The following is a 24,022-nucleotide window of genomic DNA, read 5'->3' on the forward strand; positions in this document are numbered from 1 at the left end:
TGTATCCTTCCCTGATCCCAACTAGCGTTTGATGGCTGAAACAGTTTGGTGAAAACATTGTTAGTCACTTATAGATAGATGAGTTTATGTAATATCTGTTGTTAAATAACTGGATTTTTCCCAAACAGGGATTGTATCTTCAACCTTGCATTTGAGCTTTGATTTGCTTTAGTTGATATTGCATTATTTTGATTATCATATTGTAGGCTATTCCTTACTATTTTTTTCTGATAGGTTTTAATTATTAATTTAATCATGAACTTGTATGATTTGTTCCACATCTAGTCTATTATTTTGTTTTGTTGTAAATCACTTGTTAAATTGCAAACCACTTTGGCTCAAGCTCAATTTATAATGTGCCTGGATAGCCTATTATGGAGGCCTATGCCTATATCATACTAATTAGCTGCTTTAAAATGCAAAATTACTTTTGGTAAATAACATATTCATTATAGGCACTCCAAAATTGCCTGCCAACCAACTTTTCCTTGAATTTGCAGCCAGAAGTTCAGTTTTGTCTATGTCACCAGTCTGCTGTCTATGTTTGATGACGTTAACGAATTAAGAAAAAGCACCTGTTGCATTAACACTGACCACTGCTACAGTCAAGTTGGTTGTCATATTTTATAATGTCAAATGGTATCGAGTACGCTTTCCCAGCTGGGGATGAAAGCGATGGGAGTGATGATGAATGGGATATTGGACATTCTCATAAACAAAGCTCAAATGAGGTGAGATGATCATGTTTGCGTTTTAGTTTTTAGACTCATTGGCAAGTTAGCTAGCCAGACCTCTACTGAACACGTGAGCGGGCTTGCCCTTAGCCTTGTGTAGAACTCAAATGTTAAACTTAACTTTAGGTCAGTAGACTCTGTTGTGAATTGTGCTGTTTCTGGTGTTGGCATAGACCGGACTGTGAAATGCATTGTTTAACACGTTTTGTTGTCATGTTTCTTTCAACCTAGCAACTGGCTAGCAAGCTAAGTCAGCAGATTTTTTTTAAGGTCATGTTAACGCTAACGTTAGTTTCTTCCCAGGAACTTAGCCCTTTCTGAACACATGAATTGCCTCCGACCATATGTAATGACTGTAAAATAGTCTTGTGCAAGTTTTAAAGCTGATAATTTTTTATTTTACTTGCGTGTGTTTTCTTACCAGGGTGCTGAGACGGATGGCTTAAAACCCAGTGGGGACAAAGTCTCAACTTTGAAACGTGCCATTAACACTGGAGACACCAAAGTCGTGGAACAGTTGTTGGACAATGGTAAGTTAATGGAACCCGAGATGGCCATGGTTCAGACTTGACGTGAACCATGAGCAGCCAGTCTATTGTTGACTATTTCAATGAAGTTTTGTGTCAGTGATAACAACCTCACTTGACAAGTAGAATCTTTACAAAAACTCAAATTTAGCGTCTAACGGTACACTAACGTTAACAACGAGGGAGCCCTGAGAAACCCTGGACATTCCCTGGCACAGCAAATCTGTCAAAGTTGAACTAACCTGACTGTATATGTCACTGTTTATGAAATATGAAATTAACACTACTTTGCCAGGTGTGGAGGTGGACACACGGTTAGGTTTTGAGTGGACCCCACTAATGTGTGCTGTCCATGCGGGCAACTATGACATGGCTAAACTGCTCCTGGACAGAGGGGCCAGTGCCAACTTCAGTAGAGGTAAGATCCATTAGGTGACGTAATGGTGGTGTAAACTTGCTCCTGATTTGCCCTAGACCAGCAATATATTAAACTAGGATTTCTGCCATTCTGAAAGTCAATTACCATAAACTAGGTAATGGGAGGCAGAGGTCACCACCCTTGGAGAGTCAACACATAGATAGATAGCAGGGCTCTACACTAAAAAATTTTTCCAGGAGCACTTGTGCGCCCAAGTTAAAAAATTTAGGAGCACAGACAAAAATCTGGGGGCACAGTCAGTTCTGTACTTAACTTGCACATAATGTAACTTTACACTGCAGCTAACAGTTAAACATGCCAATGCACCAATTACGAAGATTAAGAATGACTGACAACATTTACAGGAAACAAGATTTTAAAGAACATCAGTGCCTACTTTATTTTCAGTCCGTCCTATTTTTCTACATTTTGTTAATGTAAAATAATATAATGCATTGCCATATTTGCATATAGCCTGTATGAAGTACGCTATCCTGCCAAATGTAGGTCCTTAGGCCAATTTATTTATTTGTGAATCCACCTATAGCTAATCCAAATATCCCCATGTGACCTATCTGACTGCATACTGCCCAATACTAGCCTACTACTAAAACCGTGAATTTTCTTTTCAACAAAACCCAACATAGTCTAATCAATGATATTTATATTTATTTGAAATATCTGCACTGATGGAGGCAGTAGGCAGATGGTAGGCCTATGCTTACTTTCGTTTTGCACTTCAGCTTGTATTCGGTGTAAAACAAACAAGCATGCATGGAAGCCTGGAGTTGTCTGTAGCGTTCTACTTTTGAATAAAACGGGAGTATTACAGGAGGCTACTTTTGTGCCTGTTCGCTACAGCTATATTTTGCATATTGCAGCCAATGTCAACTGGGCTAAAAGGCATGTTACCTTTTCCTTCTCTCATTGCATTCTTAGAATCTCATCCTGTTCCTCATATATCCGATGAATTCGGTGGATTGAAGAAATTAGTTATACTTTGCATCTTGGCTGGCTAGTCTAACTTTCCGCTTTTTCAACGCACCCTTAAATTTGATAGAAGCAACTAGCGAGTCACAACGCGAAACTGCTAACGTTGAAGGGAGGTGTAGTTTTTATGCTATATTGGCGACGTGATTTTATGGTTCGCACCAGTATTGTTTCGCGATGTTGCGGTGTATTTGAGTACTCGACAATGTAGACCAACATTGACTTGGCTAGAAGTCATTCGCACCAGTGCGCCTAAATATTTTTTTGCACTCGCACGCAATTATTTTTACTCGCATGTGCGAGTGAAATGGGCGCACTGTAGAGCCCTGGAGATAGATAGATAGATACTTTATTGATCCCCAGGGGAAATTCAAGGTCTCAGCAGCATACATACAACACAAACACATTCTTTAACAGCAGAAAGAGTAATTAAAGTATATAATATAAAAACACAACTAAGCAGTAAGGACAGTAGAAGATAAAGAATATGCTAAATATACTAAAATACAAATTATACTAACACTTAATACAATATATAAAAATACACTAACATACAAATGATGTACAGTGAGCAAGTACCTTTTAATAGAAAGGAGAAAAAAAGGCATCTAGTTCCTCTCATGCAGTAGAGTGTATCCCAGTTCCAAATTGAATTCTTCGCTGAGCTGGCTCACTCAGCCTAGCTGAATGTTGGGATTGGGAACTGTGTTAAATGAACAGGATACAGAGTGACTGTGTACCTGGCTCACCATCAAATGACCTTGCAATGACTTGAGCCGTCTAGAGTTATGGCATATAATGGGATTTTACCGCAGCCACAGGGAAAGGATCCTGTGTGATATCAAACAGAATCGCACGGCTAGACTTAATCCTTCGGGGGGTTCATTTGCTTTTCATTAGCAAGTGCAACAGTTGACGGCAGGTTCCCCCGCATGTACTTCCCTCAACTGCACGCGTGCGTGGCCTCAGATAGCAACCAATTAGAGCTCAGCCCCCTCCTCCTCATCTGCCATTACTTAATGGCACTGACGCAAAAGGGGGAAATATCAAAAAACATGCAATTAATCCACCGGAGTGTTTTAAGTTTACACGTTCAATTTCTGTTGTGCTTTGAAAAATTGAAGGCATCTGTTGGGTCCCATTGAACCTGGGATATTGGCAGAGAGTGAGGTGAAATAATTTGGAGAATTCCACCATGTCCAGCATAAATTGGGGGTGGAGGAGGGCTGTTGGGGAGGTGTGTGTGTGTGTGTGTCGGGGTGGGGGGTGTAGTTGGAGCTTCAGGCTCTGAAAGGAAATAATTAAAGGGGGGGGGGGGGGGGGGGGTATTCAGCTGCCACTTCCTAAGTTCTGTTCCGCTGAAGCAGAAGAATGCAGAAGTGATTGATAAAGCTGGTATACAGTATGCGGTGCTGCCGTCATTCCGTCGTCTGCGCTCTGAACTTTTATTTATTTTCCTGCTCCACCGCAGACTTAAACAGGCTGTGTCTGCATCCTTACCCCCCTGACCAGAGCCCATCCCGTAATCTAAACCCCACTTCAGTCACAATCAGAGACCAACAAAAAACAGAGTCCAAGTCACAATAAGTTAGACCAGAAATCCTATTTGCAATTAACTTAGTGTTTGTGTCTTTGATTTGGTTTTGTTTTCACTCTTCCGGTAACAAATGCTGGCGAAATTCATTGTTTTGGTCCCTGTAATCCTATTTTAATTTAATTTTGGTCTCCTCAAAGAATGCCTCTTTTCACTGCTAAGGAGGCATGAGTGATTCACTGGATATGTCATTGTGCGTTCTGCTCTGTTGGCTTCCCTCCGTCCTGCAATTTGCTCTCCTCTGCCTTGTGCTGCAGATCTCTACACAGTCCTTATGGCTGCCTGCACAGCATCTGTATCCGAAGGCAAGATTGTCAAGTGCGTGGAACTGCTGCTGTCCCGCAACGCTGACCCCAATGCATCGAACAAGTGAGGCCAAGTGTGTGTGTGTGTGTGTGTGTGTGTGTGCGCGCGTGCGTGCGCATGTGTGTGTGTTTTCCGATCTGTTAAAGATTTGAAAGCTTAATCCCATGAAGCATATTGCACCACTGATTGTATTGATTTAGTGGATGTGAAGGTTGATGATTTGCAAGAGGAGAGTCTCTCTCTATCTATCTATCTCTCTCTCTTTTCTGGGCCTTTTTCTTGCTTCAGGGTCTCAACTCTCTCAGGCAGTAGAGCATGCTACACCTTTAGCCAGGTTTAGCACCGCTGCTGTCATTCAGCATTTTATATACGCACGACATCACATCCTGTTATGGCAAGTGCCTTCGCACAGACCCTCCAGACACACCGCCACCCGTACTAAACATGTGTGCTGTGCAACGAAGCAGAGCAGAGAATGAGAACGCGACAGGTGGACAGACGGACAGACCTCATGATCTCATCCCCATTGAGCCATTACAAACAATGCCCTCTGTACACACACACACACACACATACACGCACATACACACACTCACATACAGACCCAACAAACAGGGTGTCAAGATGGCCTTGGAGCACGAGTAGGAAATTGATTGTTTCCTCACTAGACAAAATATTTGAGCATTGGTAAGGGGAGTGGGACATGGGCAAAACATGGAGGGCGGGGATAACCTACCCCCATTACGTGCTTGTATATTTAACTGGCAATTTGTACCAGCTGTTTTGTCCTGAAGCGTGAGGTAAACGATTAGAATGCAGACTCAGTCATTAGAAAGCGGTAGCATGAAAGAGTGTTTGTTTTTGTGCCCCCTGTAACCCTTTCAGATACTAATGCGTCGCCATTGGTATTTTTACGAGATTCAATTATGTTGTAAAACAAATGTTTTGGGTTTTTTTGCTCAAATGTTCTGTTGCCCAATGCATACTGTTGTATTATGCATACTGTTAAATGGGGGTGGATTTTCATTTTAATGCACCTCGACCATTGAACTGCAGTATGATTGAAAAAAGTAATACACCTTAATTTTCCACAGTGTAAATTGGGGAACCATTCTGGTGGATGGTGTAGAGAACTGATAACAGATGGCGCGTCAAGATCTGTGTGGCTTTTTATTTTAACAAAAATGGTCTACTTCCGCAAAGGTGTTCTCCTTGCGAACAACGTTGGACTTTGTTCAGTCCAGTATTGCGTCGTTGCCTCAGGAAAGCGGCACCTTTTCATCAGAATGTTGGTTGCGACACCCTGGGAAGATAGTAGAGTCTGGCTGGCATTTAAAACATCACCTCCTTTGTCACCGAGGAGGAAACGCGTATTTGGTAGTTAGCCTGCGTCAACATGAGGAATGGTTGTGTCCTTGCCCACCTGAGCTGCTGTTGCGAAGCCGGACTTCTCAGAGTGGCTCCCAGCCTTTCGGGGAAGTGTCACCCTCCTGATTAATGGTCACACTAACATTCCCACAGACTCCGATGCACTGGTTTGTGCGAGCACTTCCCCTTGACGTACCACATTTGATGACTTGATAAGAATGTCATTTTGATTGCTGCCCCCAACATGGCATGTTAAATACACGTGAAGGTAAATGAGGTCGTCACTTAGGGTTGTGCAAGCCAAATGTGAGAGATGTGTGATTACTTTGTGTTAAAACAGTGATTGATAGGAATGCACCGATAATGGCAACCCACACACTCGTAAAAATTCTCCTATACCACTTCATTGCACTGTTTCCCCTATAGCATAGTATCATAGCCACTAAACATGCGCTGCCCCTATGCTGATTTCAGTCTTGCACCGCAAGATTTATGAATAAATCTATAGCTTACCTAACATACGCAAGTGGCATACACTTTATTGACCTTGGCTGGTGTGTTGGGCTAAGTAAGTATATACTCTTTTGATTGTACCGTGAGGGAAATTTGGTCTCTGCATTTATCCCAATCCGAGAATTAGTGAAACACACTTGGCACACAGTGAGGTGAAGCACACACTAATCCCGACGCAGTGAGCTGCCTGCTACAACAGCAGGGCTCTGGGAGCAGTGAGGGGTTAGTTGCCTTGCTCAAGGGCACTTCAGCCGTTCCTACTGGTCGAGGTTCGAACCGGCAACCCTCCGGTTACAGGTCCGAAGCCCTAACCAGTAGGTTAGGAGTAGGCCACAGCTGCCCCTCAGGACACAGTTCATTTCAAATGCACAACAGAGTGACACAAGACTGCTTCAATTTTAGAGATAGCAGCTTTGTTCATTGACCAATAGCCACTAACTGTGGCTAACTGTTTTACACAGAAAGTTTTCATTATTTGTGGTTTGATATTCTTTCTATTTGATACTCATTATTTAAACTTATTATTTCAACCATAACAAAGAAGAAAATAAGTTATTTGTTACAAATGTTGTAGAAATATCACTATTGGTACATTTGTATACTGGTATCGACGGGTAAGTATAAAAATGTAAATACTTGTACTCCTACTAAAAAACGAAACAAATAGCATTGGCCTCTTCTTGTATGTGTTGTCTTTTCCCAGAAGCAAAATGGGCAAATGGGCAGAATTCTAAATTTGTGGTCTGAGGCCATTGCCTGAAGGATATCTTGTTTCTTTTTTTTAGCTGAACACTTGAATTCTTTACATTGGGACCATGGTGAAGCGTGAGTCACCCTATTGTTCTGCTGGGTAGTTGGTTCACATAGTGACCCTCACTTTCCCCAAGAATACAAATGCTTTTGTTGAATTAGTCAGACATCATTGCGTAATTGCTCTCCTAACTTCCTAGAAATGCCGGTGAGTCAGAGAATAAAATGTGCGTTAAGTGGAGGGAATTCTGTATTCTGTAGATTCTGCGGGTGCTTTGTGCACCTGCTGCGCTCAGAAGCCTGAGCCAACAATGGTCACTGACAAACCCTAACCTCTGATATTTTGATGATGTATGGCTGAAGTGGGCGACCTGCCCAGCATGATGGACGATATCGGAGAGTCTGTCCTACTGATTTTTGATGTCACTGCACATACCAGGATAATGAAGAAGACCGGCAGTGAACGGACCATGAACTCAAGAAGTCAAATGTCAAACTAGTGCTTTAAAAACGATGCAATCTAATACCCTTGTCAGTACAAGAAGTAAGGGCCCCCCACCATATATCATCATTAGCACTGAAATCAAATGATTAATCAGTCACTCAGGCTGGACTGTTTTAGATATTTCCAGAAGTTTCTCTCTGGGCAAAAGTGGCAGATGTTCCGGTCTTTACTGCTCTCTGGTGGACATGTCGCTAATAGTAATTTGTGTGTGTATATGTGTGTGAAATCAGATCTCGTATGACCTCACTGATGATGGCAACCCGGGAGGGCCACAGCCAGGTGATCAACTTGTTGGTGTCCCACGGAGCGGAGATCAACTCCCAGGACGAGAGTGGAAACACGGTGCGCAGAGATTTGTTCACACATTTTTGTTTTAGGTGCATTTGAGCATGTAAAAATGACTATTATTACTACTATTACCACATGCAGTAGCCTGTAAAGTTGTGGGTTCAAATCCCGGCATCCACCGTTGTGCCCTTGAGCAAGGAACTTAACCCCAGGTTGCTCTGTGGAGAATGGCCCTTGTATTATAATTGACATATGGAAGTCACTTTGGATAAAAGCGTCTGCTAAATGAATAAATGCTCTAGGTGCATTAACAGAGATGTCCTAATGCTGTGTGAGCTGAAGATGATGGTGTCGTCATCCTTGTTCTGATCCTGATCCAGGCCCTCACGATCGCTGTGCAGTATGGGCGTGAGGAGGCCGTGTTGAAGCTTCTCCAACTCGGAGCCGACAAGACGTTAAAAACCAAGGCAGGCAAAACGGCCACCGACCTGGCCAAGCACTTCAAGCGAGCACAGGTGCACTGATTCCCAAGTCCTGATTTATGAAATGTTTTCGTGTGTCAATTGTATGGTCTTTATCTATCCGTCATTTCAAAGGTCGCCAGTTACCCCTTTTTTGTTTGCTTGTTTGTGTTCCTGTCTTCCCAATTCAGATTTCCAGATTCCTAGCCTCTCTTAATGGTGCTGGCGTGAATGGTAGTGAGACATCTAAGCAGGATAACCTCTTTAAATTCTTCAAGAGGAGCCCTGACCCCTCGCCTGCTTCCATGGAGAGGTGAGGTTCTGATCGCCCACTCAGCATCATGCAGGGCCTGCTGCCTCCTTGTGGTCATGAGGGGAAGTGCTGTCAGAGTGCAACAGTGTTGAAAAGAATTCTTAAGCTAGTAGAACATATGATTGGTACAAAAAGGGGTACACATGTTATTGAATTTTATTTACCAACCAAAGAGATGTTGATATTACAGATATTGGAAATGGTGCATTTGAATACCTCAGAAAACTGGCACTTCTGCTTATGTTTGTGCTGTGATTTTGAATAATTAGTTATGTTTATGCTCACAGCTCTGCAAAACTGTGTGACATTGAATTGCTTCTACATGGCCTGAATTTGGAATACCTCTCTGACATCATAATAGTGAGTACTTATTCAGACTTTCAAATATTATTTATTCAATATTTCAAATATTATATTATTCACATACTTTACAGAGGGACATTGTACATGTACAAAACAATGTTTTTTCAAATTTCTGGTGTGCACATGTCTTTGTAACATTGTGGTCTTTTTTTCTGTAAAAAAAAAGAAAGAAAGAAATAGTCACCAAGTGGTCAGCGCACATATATGTATAATGTGTATGTATGAGCTCAGAAAGGGTCTGGACATTGTGTCAACAGGAGCATGACATTACCTGGGGCGAGTTGCTGTCCATGGAGCAGGAGGACCTGGAAAAGGTGACCTTTCTCATGTTCTCCCAGGGCTTCACTTCAGCAGTGTAACTGACTGATGTCAACGTGTTGTTCTAATCAGGCATTTAAGTGTTATTCTTATTGGGGATTTGCCAGAGCTTGTAGTATTATTGAAGTATTTGTTATAATAATAGTGAGGTTTGTGGTAGATGTATGTGCTAGGTAGTCTAGTGTGTGGTTTGTGGTAGATGTATGTATTGTGTGAGACTATCTCTCCCTAGATTGGTATTACGAATCCTGAGGACCAGAGGAAGGTGCTGTCTGCTGTTCAGGAGATGCACCTGGACCAGGTGGACCTGGACACCTTAACGCAGCTGAAGAACATAGACAACGGGTGCGTTCTGTTGCACTCTGCTGCACGGGGTGCTTTCTGAAGTTGGAAGTAGGATGATAAATGCTTCATGAGTGTTTAACTGACTCAAGCCCTCTAGTTGATAGATGGATACTTTATTCACCCCAAAGTTCCCTTAAAATGAATAAAGTATCTAATCGTCTCTATCAATCTATCTATCCATATATCTATCTGTTGATCTGGTTGGGCAGAAAGTATTGTAAAACCTTGGGAAATGTGAAGTATTGTTATTGCTATAAGGACACACATTGCCCTTCACAGTACTGCAGAAACGGATATCAAAACAACGGGCCTGTCCACCAGCTCCAATGACCACATCTCGGAGGCAGCAGGCGCTTGGGCGAGCTTGTCCTAATGGTTTAAGCGTCCGTAATGATTTGTAAGGTGAGAGATGAGCGAGCGAGATCTCTCGGAGAGCTGTATCCCTGACTGATGGCTGTGAGCGGTGGGTCAGAGCGCCGTGTTTAACTTCAAGTCCACACTTAATGAATCTTAACGAGCACCTAATTCCCACGACCCCCGGCCTACGAGAGGGTAGGGGCACCGCGCCGCCGACGGTAAATTCAGCCCTTTAAATCCCCGCCTGATGGCTTCATTGTAAACAGCCCCAGGGGAGATCGTACTGCCCTCTCAGCTTAAATACCCCTGGCCAGGGGGTAGATTTCCTGGTAATGGTGGGGGGTGAGTGTAAACAACCCACTGTACTATTTCAGCACGTAGCTTAAGCGGTATGGGAGGCGCCTGACACATGCCCACTTTCTTTGGGCAGTTACAGCAGCGGACGAGCGCAATTCATTTCACCTAAGTACAGCGTGAGCCCACTCATGAGTGACAAGGAAGAGTTGCCACTCTTCAAGGGTTTGTACATACGTGACATGGAGACTTGGAGGACATGAAATGTGTTGAGAGGAGCCTTTAGGGGGGCAGGGGAGTTTGGGCTAGTTTTGGGGGGGGTTCTGTCAGCGGCCACCCAGAGACGCTTCGCTGATAAAGACAGATGGGTCAGTTCAGCAGGTCTGCCCGTCAGGCCGGCACTTAGGCTCGGACACGCTTGCTTATCACTCTCTCACCCCCTAGATAAACTAACAGAGCGACGCTCTGAGCCCATCTCAGCGGCCCGCAGGAGATAGTAACTCCGCGCCGCCTGACAGTGTTTACCAGAGCCTCTGACAGAGTGTTGGAATAAGAAAGCGGCTGCTGGGGGGGATTTGGGGCGGGGGGTGCACTGTTAGAATAACACGCATATACGAATAACATCACTAGTGTGGTGTCGGCCTCAACACACGGTTCGCACACGAGACAGTGCGAATGCACCAGACGAGGGACAAATATCACCTCGTGTAAAAAAAAAAAAAAAAAAAAAAAAAAACTGGATGGATTGCCACCCATCATTGTGTAGAGTAATCGCTCAAAGCTCTCGCTAATTGGCCAGTTGTGACAGTGTCTGAGCAGAAGAGCCCTCTCTTTGATGGAGCTGATCCGCACCGGCCAGCGCTATTTCTCTCAGCTCGTTACGGATGGGCAGCGCTGAGCCCAGGCAGACATGTGTGTGTCTCTCTCACTCTCACTCTCGCTCTCTCTTTCTCACATTCTCTCTTCTTTTCTTTCTCTCTCTCTCTCTCTCTCTCTCTCTCTCTCTCTCTCTCCACATCAACAGATTGCACCTGTTTTTGTTTCTCAGGCTAATAAGCCTGACAGCAGAGGGTTGTGGTACATTGCCAGACAGGGATAAAGGATTTGCTGGACCCATATGGCATTTGGAATGGAAATGATCTGTTAAGGGCAAAATGTAATGCTAAATATGATCCAAGCCCTGTGTGTTTATTTTGCTGCATATCAAGGGTGATTAGACAACTGACTAAGAATATCACGTATCTCATTACCCAAGACTGTAAATGCTTCCGTCCAGGGGTGTCCATTTATGTTGTCTTTGATGCGTTGCTTTGTACTTTGTGTACTTTGTGTACTTTGTGCTCCAAACAAAAGGCCCATATTAACAAAGAATGTATGCCACATGGTTTGCTGTTGCCCCAAATTAATCCAAAGTGAAGCATATGGGCATTCCCAGCAAGCTCGTTTAAGTGATTGTAATGAGCGCATCCCTATGTCTGAAAGCATTATGCCTCTCAATGAGCCTCACTGCACAAACAAGCAGCCAATGGCCAAGGCCCTACTGCTGTGTGTTATTCACCCAGATGTGTGTGTTGTGCTGGCCGTGTGTGTTATTCACCCAGGTGTGTGTGTGTGGTGCTTTTATAGGAGTGAAGAGCTTTACACTTTCCTCATCAGCTTGCGGCAACAGTGCTGCTACCTGACGGACACGGTGAGGGACGTCATCGGGCGCTTTCCCCGCAGTGCCTCAGAGGTACTCACACACACACACACTCGCACTCACACAACCGCCCGACAGCCGTACACACTGACATGCCCACAACAGTCCAGCATTGCCCAATTATAGACTGGAATAGACTCCTGAAATATTTCCTACATGGCAGAACAAACAGGAGCATATTTGGTCATATTTGGTGCTTTTTGGTGCTCTTAAGCTATATGATATTATAAAAAAGCCAGCTGCAGTACTATTATATATCTTCGATCGAGCAACCAAATATTTTCCTCTGGTCTTAGTTCTCTTCCCAACCTCTTGGCACAAAGGTATGAGAGCTGTAAGTGTGTGTGTGTGTGTGTGTGTGTGTGTGTGGTTCTCGTTCTCAAACCCTGTTCCCTGTGTCCAACAGCTGGTACTGACCTGGGACCCTAAGAAGGAGGCTCAGGCCATTTGCACAGAGCTGGTGGCTCAGACTGGAGACCTCCAGAAAGAGGTGTCCTGCCTCCGAGACCTGTTGCGCAAGGTTAGTCGTTTCCCTCTCCTATTTTCATCTCTCTCTGTGTGTCCATCAGTACACACGCACACACACACACAGTAGAATTAATCATCGTCCTCAGACATATAACCCTCTACTTGAAAGGCTCTTTGTCATGTCGGTGTGCTGCCGCGCCGGGTGCCCTGCTCTGATCCACTCTGCTCTGTGCTGGGGAAGAGGAGCTCTGTGGGTTTACACTGGTGGGTGAGGGTGGATGTAGTGGGAAGGTGTAGGTGGATGCAAAGGGTTTTGACAGGCTTCAGACCTCACAGCCCATAACTCAGGCGGAGGCTCTAAGGCACAGCAGCCTTCCTGCAGCAGAAGAGTGGAGAGAGGGAGAGGGGAGAGAAGAGTGGAGGGAGGGAGAGAAGAATGGAGGGAGTGCTGGAGAGGGGGGGGGGGGGGGTGTCCGGCGTGTCAGCCTGGAATCCGACGGCCTACAGGGTCCATGTGGCCAGGCTGGCGGCCGGCCCAGGAAGAGACGCCTCGGCCAGAGGAGTTTTTTTTCCTTTCTTTTTTCAATCCGAGCCTCCTGACAAAAGAGAATGCGTCCTATCACATCCATCAATGACTATGAGAAACTTCACGCACTTTGTGCATTCCAGCTTCCCTCCTCAAGGAGACATCAAGAAACCAGTTATTTATGCTCCAGCACGATTGCCCCTCAATAGTTTTTTTCCCCTCCGCATTCATCATTTTATTGAGCACGTTATCGTGGCAAATTGGACAAATAGACAAAGGTTTTGTGGCAAAGTATTCTATTGTATTGCACCACAGTTAATATGCATGCGTTTTGGCCTTGTCCGTTCCGTGCAATATTGTACTTTCATGAATCTTTTTTGATGTCCGGTCTGGAAGGATTAGATTCTCATGAAACTGTGCCTGTGTGTGAGGGAGATGGATAGAAGGGGGAAGAGGGTGGTGAATCCCGTCTCTTTCCTGAGCATCTGCAGTTGTAACTGACACGGTAGATTTATGATAGATGTCGGGTTTGAATAAGTTTCAGTTGTGTGTTCAAGTGAAAGAAGGGAAGGAAGAGGAGAGAAGCTTGAAAAGAGTACATTTTGGAAATAGTTACTAGCAGATTAAAAATTGAAAACTAGTGACCACATTTGATGCATTTCACACCAGGCACCTTTTAACACTGAGACAAACATCTTGTCAAATAATTTTTCATTTTATGAAAGTGTGTGAATAATTGCTCCGTATATGTCCTTTTGTTTATTATTCCTGTCAGGCACTTTAGAAGATTAAATAGTTTTACATCACTTTTTATATACATAGTACATTTTTGCAAATGTCATTTTATAGTAGAAAAAAAACAATTGTTGCTTTAAAAAGCAAGTTAACAAAAAGCAAAATTTCTTCTCTAAACTACATGTGGAAACGTGGCTTTTTGCATGTACTAAAGCAATTTGAATACGTTTACAGACTCCTTGTTCTCTTTAAACGTTCTTAATGTGCCTTTGAACTTGGCTTAGATGTGCCCAGCGCTCCGCACAGCTGGAAATGCTGTGTGACAGCACCGGTAGTGCTAAGCCGCTTTTCTGCGCCGAGTCTTGAGCTGGCCCGACCAGAGCTCAGGTGACGCAGGCATGCCAGGAAGCGTCCCTCTGCCCCCCCCCCCACCCCCCCCCCCCCCAAACCCACTCTGCGTGCCCCTGATGGGACGGAACACCTCCGCTCTGTAGGTAGCAAGCGCATGTTAATTCGAGCCGGTCCCCGTGGTGGGCAGTGGCGCTGGTTCAGGTGAAGTGGAAGCTAATTGGTGTAATACAGTTAGGATTAGGGCCTCCGGAGGTCACTGCGTGCTTGCCTCATTAGCAGGCTGGGGCAGCTAGCGAGCGAGCGGGCGACTGGGCGGCCCAGTGCTTCCCGCTCACCTCTGATCTTGTGACGCCTCTTTCTGCTGCTGCCTAGATGGACCCGGCCGAGTCCCCCGGTCAGCCAGCTCGGCCCAGTTCCCACGGCCGCCTCCGGAGATGGCTCCCCAAGACGCTGGCACTGGGCATGCTCGGAGCGGGCCTGCTGCTTGGCTCGCTGGCCTGGAGAAGCGTGAAGACGTGGGCCTGAGAAAAGCGGGTTTTACGGCGCCGCTGCTGTCACACGCTCCGAGACTGCCCGAGCCAGATGTACAATAGCGCCAGGGCTTCACCTAGAGACTGTGAGAAACAGTTCACACCACAAAGCACTGTTATTATGGGACCCTTCACAAAATGGAGAAAATCAATTTTCAGACTTCCTCCCTTCCCCCACAGCCTCACTACAGTGAAGGCGTAACTAAAAGCTGCCATGCTAACTTGTGTAGGAGGAAAGCTTATAGTGGGTTGAATGTTTTGTCTTAAAGCTTTGTCAAGAGTTTTAGTTATTTATTATTTTTAGCTGACTTTCTGTTTTTTTTTTTTTTCTTTTTTTTTGAATAATGGCCATTTTGATGGGCATTCTTTCATGCTGTCAATTACAGAATGACATTCCTCCTGTGTTTGATTTTATTGTTTTGTGGTAATTGTTCACAGTTCAGATTTGTTCGGTTTACCCAGTAGTTTAGATCTTTGTAAATATTGCATGCATATTTTTGTATTTTTTTTATTTGACCTAATATCAATTGTATGTCTGGTAATAGGTTTATTATTTGTTAATATAGCAATCACATCACATTAGGAGTGTTGTAAACTGTATGTATCTTTTCCCAGTTGCTTGATGGAGGACCAGTTTCTGAGAACATGGATGCAAAATTAAAAAAAATATATATGAAATCATTGGAACATAGAGTTATGATGGAATCAGAATGGACTATGAGAATATGTTACTTTTTGTGGTATTGGTTCTCTTGGGGTGGTCCAAAAAGATCCGTTGTAAAAATTGTAGCGAGTAGGGGCACCCAAACCATGGAGATATTTTATTTGTCAGATTTGTTTGTGTCTCCTTTACCTGAATATAAGATGAACCTGAACAACTACCAATATTAACCTAAATGTAATTATAGCATACCAACATTCCGTAAAGACGGAAATGCAACCTCGAAAGGTAGCTTGAAATTAAAATGATTCGAATGTATGTGGCATGTCACACAGGCTATTCAGTGTCTTTCTTTTAGACAGTTTTCTTCCGCACAGGCCATGAGAAGAATCCAATTTGACCATTAATCTTTGTCCCTTGTATGGACAAGACCTCACAATAAAAAGAAGGCCACATTAAATCTCTTGCATAAATGGAAGATCAAAGATAAAGGAAATAGAAAATGACAATCGTACAGATCGTGGAAAAAGTTCAAAAGAATGTGATAATCCAATTTCAATGCACACATGAGCGTTTACGGAGTAGAGGGAGGGTTGGAGGAGGAGGAAACGTGGATTATTTTAAAATTACCAATTGGTTAAATAGTTCTCAAAAGGATGCCTGTTGTGTATGAAAAGTTATTTTTAAAGGTTGCCGCAGTCGTGATCACAACGGGCATAAAGTATCAGGCCTGTGTATGACATGTACTTTGATTGTTTTTGTTGAGAAAATATTGTCTGTGGTATCACGTACCACATTCTACACCTTGCCGTTTGGAAATCAGCCAAGCCTGTGTCTGGTGTCAAGCTAGCCTGAACAGATACTTTCAGACATCTAATTTCTGCACTTCATTCCAGAGACAGGACTGCGCCCACCCCTTGTGTAAGCAATTTAAACCTGATAGGAGATCATCAGCTATCTCAGCACTGCGAATCTTTGTTAACTCAAGATCGACCAATATCATTAGAACTACCTCAACCATCCAACGACCAGACCAGGATGTTTTATGTAGAAATGATCATTTCGTTAGTCGTCTGAGCGATGCTTTTTGATTCGAGGTTTCATTTCTGTGCGAATCGGATAGGTAGTTACGATTGTGCTTATGCATTTTTATCGCTGTCATTTTTTAGGCAGTTATTTTTTTCTTACGCATGGAAGTCCCTGAAACAGTGCCTGAACCAATGAGTAAGCCTTAACGATCAAACATTTGTAATATGAACTTATTGCCAAGTGGGATATGCTTTTCTATGTGTGTGGCAATCTTCTGGTTTACATCAGAGGTTGATGCTTCTTGGTGGTGAGTGATTGATTTTCTTTCTAATACTTAATTAATGAGATATTGTAGTGTAATTAAATATTGGATATTTGGAATGCGCTTGGCCAATTAATTTACAGCTTAGGTGTAGACGTAGGTCGCTTTGCAACCTTTTTAGAAAACCATGGTAATTTAGTTATGTCGAACTAATTGTTAAGTTGTCTTATGATTTTAGTCAATTAACATGTTTTATGTAAATAGCCGTGCCCGTGCGTAAAGAGTCATGTTCTGGTGCCATTGCGTGCATTTCTTTGAACTTACTGGAAGGCACAAAATGTGAAGATTCAAATCGATCACAGTGCTTTCATCTTGTATGCAGGCACATGGGTACCCTCGGGTCGCAAGTGATGTGTGACAACATCCCGGGACTAGTTAGTAAGCAACGCCAGTTGTGTCGCCAGCATCCAAAAATAATGCAAGCAATTGGGACCGGAGTGAAAGAGTGGATAGGAGAATGCCAGCATCAGTTCCAGAACCACCGTTGGAATTGCAACACCATGGCACGGGATCATAATGTTTTCGGGAGACTTCTGCACCGTAGTAAGTATGAGGAATCGCGTCTTTGTAGGAATTGCGTGTTGTGGACAGGTGTCTTCCAAGGTCTCTTAAGTCAACATTTTAGACTGCCACACACAGGGTTGAGTGTATTAAAACAGACACTGACACGATTTCACGGTCATGATCAAGTTAACTGGTCTATAAACCCCGCGTCTTAGCACATTTTGCCATTAAAGGAAAGAGATGAGGGGGCCTACAATGAGCCGTCGCCGCTCATGAACCGCATAGCATGGCACGATTTTGTACACCCATATATCCTTGCACTTATTCAAGACTAAATAGTAAAATTACGAAACTACATCTCTCTAGTTTCCCAGTTTAAAATCACATTAACAGGAACATCCCCACAGGAACTGGACTGCTAGTCTCCCAGGGTTCTTAATGAAGCGGGACCGTACTTTAAAGTTTTAATCTCCACCGATAATCTGCTTTCCCAAAGCATGTAGACCTCCCAGGTGTCCCAGTGCAAAGCGATGGGAAGCGGCTGTGATGGGTACCCTATCTCTTTGGCACTGTGAAAATCTACTTATTGTCAATGTCAAGGCACTAATTGTAAACAATTGAACGGAATTTCTGTTTTCCCCCCCCCTCCCTTGGGGGAAATCTGTTCAAAGCAGCATTCACTCACTGTTTTTTGCAGCCCCATGTTATTTTTTTTTTTTTAAAGTAGTCTACAACATGCATACACTTAATCAAACATTGCATAAATCACATCATTTTGTTACTGTGTTGTACACACACACACTCACTCACTCACCCACCTCACACTCTCTCACTCTCTACCCCCATGGCAGTATTTCTGTCAGATATATCTTGTCAAGGGGGAAGTACAAACAGAAGATACCTTTATCATAAAGTGTGTTATCAGGCCCGTGTGTGTGTGACTGTCTTCAAAGAAAGAGAAGTTTATCTCCGCAACAACCAAGCAGTAACTTTAAAATGTGTAATTCTATGTGAAAGTCTGGCCCATTGTCTGCTGCTATTTAGTCAGTATTTGAATGGAAACGAGCATGTCCTCTCCGTCTCCTTCCCAGGCAGTCGTGAGGCGGCCTTTGTGTACGCCATCTCGTCAGCCGGCGTGGTCTACACTCTGACCCGCGCCTGTAGCCAGGGGGAGCTGGACTCGTGCTCCTGCGACCCAGGGAGAAAGGGGTCCTCCTGGGACGCCAAGGGGACCTTTGACTGGGGCGGCTGCAGCGATCACGTGGACTACGCCATCAACTTCACCCAGGCCTTCGTAGATGCCAAGGACAAGAAGGAGCGAGATGCTCGGGCCCTCATGAATCTCCATAACAACCGAGCAGGACGGAAGGTGACTGCTTGCATACAGTACACACACTTACAGGGATACATGCAGAGACATACACACACACACGACACACACTGAGGAACACATACACTCAAACACATACAGGGGGTTTGACACTGCACTAATGTAAGATGAGATGTGTTGTACAGAATCCTCTGTCTCCATGAGTCTGTTTTCCTGTTTAAGTGACAGGACTAACCTTTAAAGTGAAACGATTCAAACCAATAAGCCTGTATTTCTGTATCCCAGGATTTAGGTTTTTGGTATGGCTTCAGTGTAAGTTAAAGGTTGTATCAGCGATAGCGGGGATACGTCACTTCTGTTGATGTTCAAACAAAACAGAGAGTTAGCTCACTACTCCCTCCCCCTTCCTCCCGTGCAATTAAAACTCTCCTAAACGCGCATCTCGTCGGTTATCGGTTGAAACACTTTATTTTGCCTTTGAGTGGGTTGCCAACCCTTGTTGGTAGTAATTGTTTTTGTGTACAGATCTCGGAGCCTAGGCTGCCTACAGAGACGCGTTTTTTTGATGGCCTGCTTATGGGGCAGAAAGCTAGCGGATTGTTAGAAAAGATTAGATGAATGTGATCATTTATGTTTGAGCCTTTTTTGGGCCTGCAATCGCTGATACAACCTTTAAAGCTAGTCATAATTCATCATTCAGTGCTGAAGTAGGAAATGTGGTTAAATGAATGAGTGCTTGGTTGTGTCCTGGCTCAGTCATTTCACGTGACGCTCATCTGCTCTCTCGGGCTGGCGTTGGCCACATGCCCCCGCCCCCAACCCCCCCCCCCCCCCCCCCCGCAGGCGGTCAAGCGCTTCATGAAGCTAGAGTGCAAGTGCCACGGCGTGAGCGGCTCCTGCAGCGTGCGCACCTGCTGGCTGGCTATGGCCGACTTTAGGCGGACCGGCGACTACCTGCGCAAGAAGTACAACAGCGCCGTCCAGGTGGTCATGAACCAGTACGGCACGGGCTTCACCCAGGCGCTACGCAAGCTCAAGCGGCCCACCAAGAACGACCTGGTGTACTTCGAGGATTCTCCGGACTACTGCATACGCGACTACGACTCTGGTGAGTGGAACGAGTGACAGATTGGGTAGTGTTTAGATGACCAATAAGCATAGGCTCTTGAAGCAGAGTGTTTAGAAGATCAATAGGGATAGGCTCCTGAAGCAGTGCAGATGACTCCTGTGGTGTGACAAACCCACTAACAGTTGGACAAATCAGGTAGATAAGCGGGGTGTGTGCTTTAGTTGGATTAGAACAGTTGGAGAGTGAATATGATGGCTACTGTATATCCACAGGTAAAATTATTAACTACAAGAAAAAACAATGAACTTCAAACCATATAGGTAGATGTATTACTTATGAAGATTAGCTTAAATAATGATAGAGCTGCATAAGCTTGGCCTCAGTCTTCATAGCGAATGTGTGCTAGTGTGCTCAGACTTCACCTCAGTCTTCATAGTGAACGTGTGCTAGTGTGTTCACACTTCACAGTGAATGTGTGCTAGTGCGCTCACACTTCACCTCCGTCTTCATAGAGAATGTGTGCTAGTGTGTTCACACTTCACAGTGAATGTGTGCTAGTGCGCTCACACTTCACCTCCGTCTTCATAGTGAATGTGTGTTAATGCACTGTACTCCCTGCTCCTTGAATTTCCCCTTGGGGATCAATAAAGTATCTATCTATCTGCTCTCCTGGTCCCGCCGGAGGGCTGCAGCCTTTGTGCGGCGTCTCCCTGAGAAATGGTCTTGTGAAACCCCATCACTCGGCTGGCTCGGGGTCCCCACACACCTCTCGCCCCGGGTCTGTAGAGCATTAGTCTTGCACTCGCACACACAAAAGGCCATGTAAGCAGAGAGTGGTCCTGTCGTGGCGTACACGGCAGCCCTTACAACAGGGCCTGTTAAACCTGATGCAGTCGGAGATGTGTCCCCAGGCAGTGGCCTGTCCTCCCCCCTCCCCCTCCCCCTCCCCTCCCACCCCCCCTGAATAAGACCAGGTGTATCAGGAGGAGTCACCCTACTCTTCTATCTGGATAACTGGGAAGGGTGTGTGTGTGGGGGGGGGTTGCCTGTCAGGCAGCAGATGATCCCAGCTATCAGGTGACGGTGTGTTTAAGGCACATTACCACACTTCTGGAGGCCGAGCAGGAGCTGAAACTCAATCTGGCCGTGAAGCTCAATAAATTACCCCCCTTCTGCAGACTGCACCGCCTCCTCTCACTGTCCTAAAAGACGAGAGGCATTTTTCGCTGAGGGAAGTCATGTCTTTGACCCCGTCATCCCCACCCCCACAAACGCCCTTTCTCTGGTGGCCCCCCGAGCTCAGAGGTAGGTTCAGGCTCAACTGGAAAAAAAAAAGAAATGTCCAGTTTTACTTAAACTTTTACTCACATCCTTAAGGGTTAATAACCTACTGGATGATCTGCGCTGCACTACACGCTTGTGTTCATTCTGAACTTTGACCCCTGCCGGGTATTTAGAGTCTTGTTGGATGTTTTGTTTTGATCTGTGCTCTTTTGACCCCTGCTGTGTATTTAGAATCTTGTTGGATGTTTTTTTTTTTTATCCGTGCTCTTTTTGTGCACCACGTTGACAGCCTTGATGTCACGTTGCCATGACTAGCCGTGCTGCACCGGTAGCGCCAAAGGCCCGCGGGCCGGCGACGGACGCGTGAGAAAATTGGGGGCCCGGCCCCTGTGTGTTAGGTCCTCGTCACGGCCAGAGGAGGAAGCAGACCTGCAGGCAGACAGAAGCTCAGCATCCTCCCCTTCCCTTCCAGAAGCGTGAAATCAATTCCCAGTCCCCGGCGCGGCTCCACATGCTAAACTCATCTCTTGGCACCCCCTCATCTTAATTCAATAAACAGACGTGCTTCAGGTAGAGCCCGCTGCCCGTGATGGAAGCGATAGCAGGAGAGGAGGCATACCAGCCAGCTGGAGCGGCGGGGTGCGGGGAGTGGCCGCGTCATGCCCAGACACATACCTGGCTGCTCCCAAACGCACAGAGAGAGAGAGAGAGAGAGAGAGAGAGAGGGAGGAGAAGGAGAAGGAGAAGGAGAGAGAGAGAGAGAAGGAGGAGGAGAGAGGCAAGCAGGAGAGCCACTATTGCTGTTGGAACTCAGCAGATCCTGGGCTTGGGGTTCTGATGCTGCTGTTATGGGTTGGACATGACAAGTTGTAGTGGGGGAGGGGGGGGGGGTTATTGAGTGGTATTTTAGGTTTTATTCTGTGATTTAGGTGAGTGACTGAGATTGTATTTGTGTGTGTGTGTAGGGGGGGATGCTTATCGGCACATTGCCAGATTGGTGTTGAGCTGAGGCGTTTATGGTGGGGTGGGGTGGGGTGGGGTGGGGTGGGGGGTGGATTACGCGTCTCTTTAAAATGAACATGTGATGAGGTCTGAGCTGCAGGTGAGAGGGGCTGTCAGCAGTCTCTCATCTCACTGGCTCGGGGACTGGCCAGCCGGACGCAGCCTCCCTCTTGGCCACCGCAGCAGAGTGTCCCTAAGCTTCGATATGAAATTGCCCACCGCAATGTCCCTCAGCTGTGGCAGGAGGGCAATGTGAAATTAGGCCGTGGGTATTAACTTGGTTCTTGACCCTAGCACTCGCGTACACAACTGGGAGTTGAATGAAACTTTGCTTCAGTACTACGCAAGCTCTACGCATATTACGCATGGAAGTCTCCACTTGAGGGCAGACCACCGAATTCAGACCCCCCAAGTCTTAAATAAAGCTGGTCCTAGCATGCTGGTGTATCATATACAGTACAGTCCCTTATGTGAATAACATGGCGCGTACGCGAGATACAATAATGCTGTTTGGTGCGGTGGTCGTACACATCCAAAAGCGACACACGTCAGCATGGCAGCCATGGCAGCCATACACATAGCCGCTGTTAAAAGCAACTAAATCTCAGGCCTTAGTGGCACCACAGCGGACTCAGTTCACCAGGTAGCACTGCTTAGGGAACCGTTTCAACAGACTGCAGAGATGAGAGAAAGACAACATCCTACATCTAATGGAGTGTGTCATTTAGATGTGAATATGAAGGGTATGGATATTATAAACTCTCTTCATTATTCATGCCCCAATACTGCATGCAATCCTTACCGGGATCAGGGACTTTGACATGAAGTCTCACTTGTTCTTGAGAGGTGGGACCATGTAGTGTTTGATGGGCTCTGGAACCGTATAGGATAGTTTCACACACGGACCTCCATGTTTGATGGGCTCTGGAACCTTAAAGGATAATTTCACACACGTACCTCCATGTTTTGTGATGATCTCTCTCCGTCTCTCTGTGGTCCATCTCCGCAGGCTCGGCGGGCACCGGCGGCCGCGTCTGCAACCGGACGTCTCGCGGTGCGGACAGCTGCGAGGTCATGTGCTGTGGCCGCGGCTACGACACGTCGCGCGTCAGCCGCACCACCAAGTGTGAGTGCAAGTTCCACTGGTGCTGCGCTGTGCACTGCCGCGACTGTCACGAGGAGGTGGACGTTCACACGTGTAAAGGCCTGTCGTGACTGTCCCACACCTCTGCCTTCTTCCCGCAACGCCCCCCTCAACCCTACCCACCACTGATCCAAGGCCAGCGGGTTGCCACGGTCACCAACCAACAGATGTGATCCCTGCTGTCAGCCTGTGGAGGGAGGGGGGCTCACACAGACGACTTCTGAATACTGCTCTACTCATGCAAACCTACTGCACATCACAATAGATGGATACAGATGGATTGATATAGCTTTAGGCAGACAAAAATTGGGTTTCTTAAGCTTTGCATAAAAATGTATCGGCCTTTGTGCATAAATATACCTATGTTCCTTAACTGTTATTTTTTTTCCCCAGCAAGTTGAACATATTTATTAAATCCTCAAGTACCAAAATTTCTTAAAACAAATTGTCACATGTAAATAGATTCTATATATAATTTAAAAATAAAGTTTACTTGTATTATGACCAGGTGTTGAACTTCTAGGTATGCTTTAGAGGTTTTGTAGCCTGGGTGAACCCAGACAAACCTGTTAACAAATTTGAATTTGCTCTGCAGGTCTGTCTGGAAAGGCTCCCATTCACGCCCGTTTCCAAATCACCATTGTCACCACAATGTGCATTTTCTTTGAAATTGAGTAAACAACTGCATTTAAAACCTTCATTTACGAGACAGATTTTTGCTGCACTTCTGAAACAAAATTTGGTAAGAGTTTAATGCACGAATTTCCATTTAATTTCACTGCTGTTTGTGATCCTGGAGTTATAAAACGGGAGGTTCAGAAACAGGCATCAATTGAATCCTTTCCAGACAGACCTGCAGAGCAAATTCAAATTTACTAACAGGTTTGTCTGGGTTCACCCAGGCTAGAGGTTTTGAACACACTG

General features: G+C 45.2%; 2 protein-coding genes across 3 annotated transcripts; both read left to right on the forward strand.

Annotated features, from left to right (window-relative positions):
• Positions 1 to 563: 563 nt before the first annotated feature.
• asz1 (ankyrin repeat, SAM and basic leucine zipper domain containing 1) lies at positions 564 to 15,411 on the forward strand. 2 transcript variants are annotated; one of them, XM_042109914.1, is made up of 13 exons: positions 564 to 731; positions 1,159 to 1,264; positions 1,557 to 1,679; positions 4,521 to 4,632; positions 7,936 to 8,047; positions 8,374 to 8,508; positions 8,646 to 8,767; positions 9,055 to 9,127; positions 9,388 to 9,444; positions 9,681 to 9,793; positions 12,071 to 12,176; positions 12,550 to 12,663; positions 14,596 to 15,411. In XM_042109914.1, the coding sequence occupies exons 1-13, from the start codon at positions 630 to 632 to the stop codon at positions 14,746 to 14,748; spliced, it is 1,428 nt and encodes a 475-aa protein (XP_041965848.1). In that variant the 5' UTR covers positions 564 to 629; the 3' UTR covers positions 14,749 to 15,411. The 2 variants fall into 2 exon arrangements, with proteins under 2 accessions (XP_041965848.1, XP_041965849.1); XM_042109915.1 differs by lacking the exon at positions 564 to 731 and adding an exon at positions 777 to 860.
• Positions 15,412 to 16,118: 707 nt separating this feature from the next.
• wnt2 (wingless-type MMTV integration site family member 2) lies at positions 16,119 to 23,471 on the forward strand. Its single transcript, XM_042109916.1, has 5 exons — positions 16,119 to 16,750; positions 17,088 to 17,308; positions 18,361 to 18,638; positions 19,443 to 19,707; positions 22,964 to 23,471. Exons 1-5 carry the CDS (start codon positions 16,668 to 16,670, stop codon positions 23,167 to 23,169), a joined length of 1,053 nt encoding a protein of 350 aa, XP_041965850.1. The 5' UTR covers positions 16,119 to 16,667; the 3' UTR covers positions 23,170 to 23,471.
• The last annotated feature ends 551 nt before the right edge of the window (positions 23,472 to 24,022 follow it).

The sequence above is a fragment of the Alosa sapidissima genome, chromosome 11, assembly GCF_018492685.1.
Source record: "Alosa sapidissima isolate fAloSap1 chromosome 11, fAloSap1.pri, whole genome shotgun sequence".
Taxonomy (NCBI): domain Eukaryota; kingdom Metazoa; phylum Chordata; class Actinopteri; order Clupeiformes; family Clupeidae; genus Alosa; species Alosa sapidissima.

What these genes read in the sequence shown, in the direction of transcription:
- wnt2 (XM_042109916.1), top strand. Translation starts at nt 16,668, where the DNA reads ATGAACTTATTGCCAAGTGGGATATGCTTTTCTATGTGTGTGGCAATC. An exon ending in GAGGTTGATGCTTCTTGGTG is followed by an intron (nt 16,751 to 17,087) that starts GTGAGTGATTGA and finishes TCTTGTATGCAG; the next exon opens with GCACATGGGTACCCTCGGGT. An exon ending in CATACGCGACTACGACTCTG is followed by an intron (nt 19,708 to 22,963) that starts GTGAGTGGAACG and finishes CCATCTCCGCAG; the next exon opens with GCTCGGCGGGCACCGGCGGC.
- asz1 (XM_042109914.1), top strand. Translation starts at nt 630, where the DNA reads ATGTCAAATGGTATCGAGTACGCTTTCCCAGCTGGGGATGAAAGCGAT. An exon ending in AGGACGAGAGTGGAAACACG is followed by an intron (nt 8,048 to 8,373) that starts GTGCGCAGAGAT and finishes ATCCTGATCCAG; the next exon opens with GCCCTCACGATCGCTGTGCA. An exon ending in TCCGAGACCTGTTGCGCAAG is followed by an intron (nt 12,664 to 14,595) that starts GTTAGTCGTTTC and finishes GCTGCTGCCTAG; the next exon opens with ATGGACCCGGCCGAGTCCCC.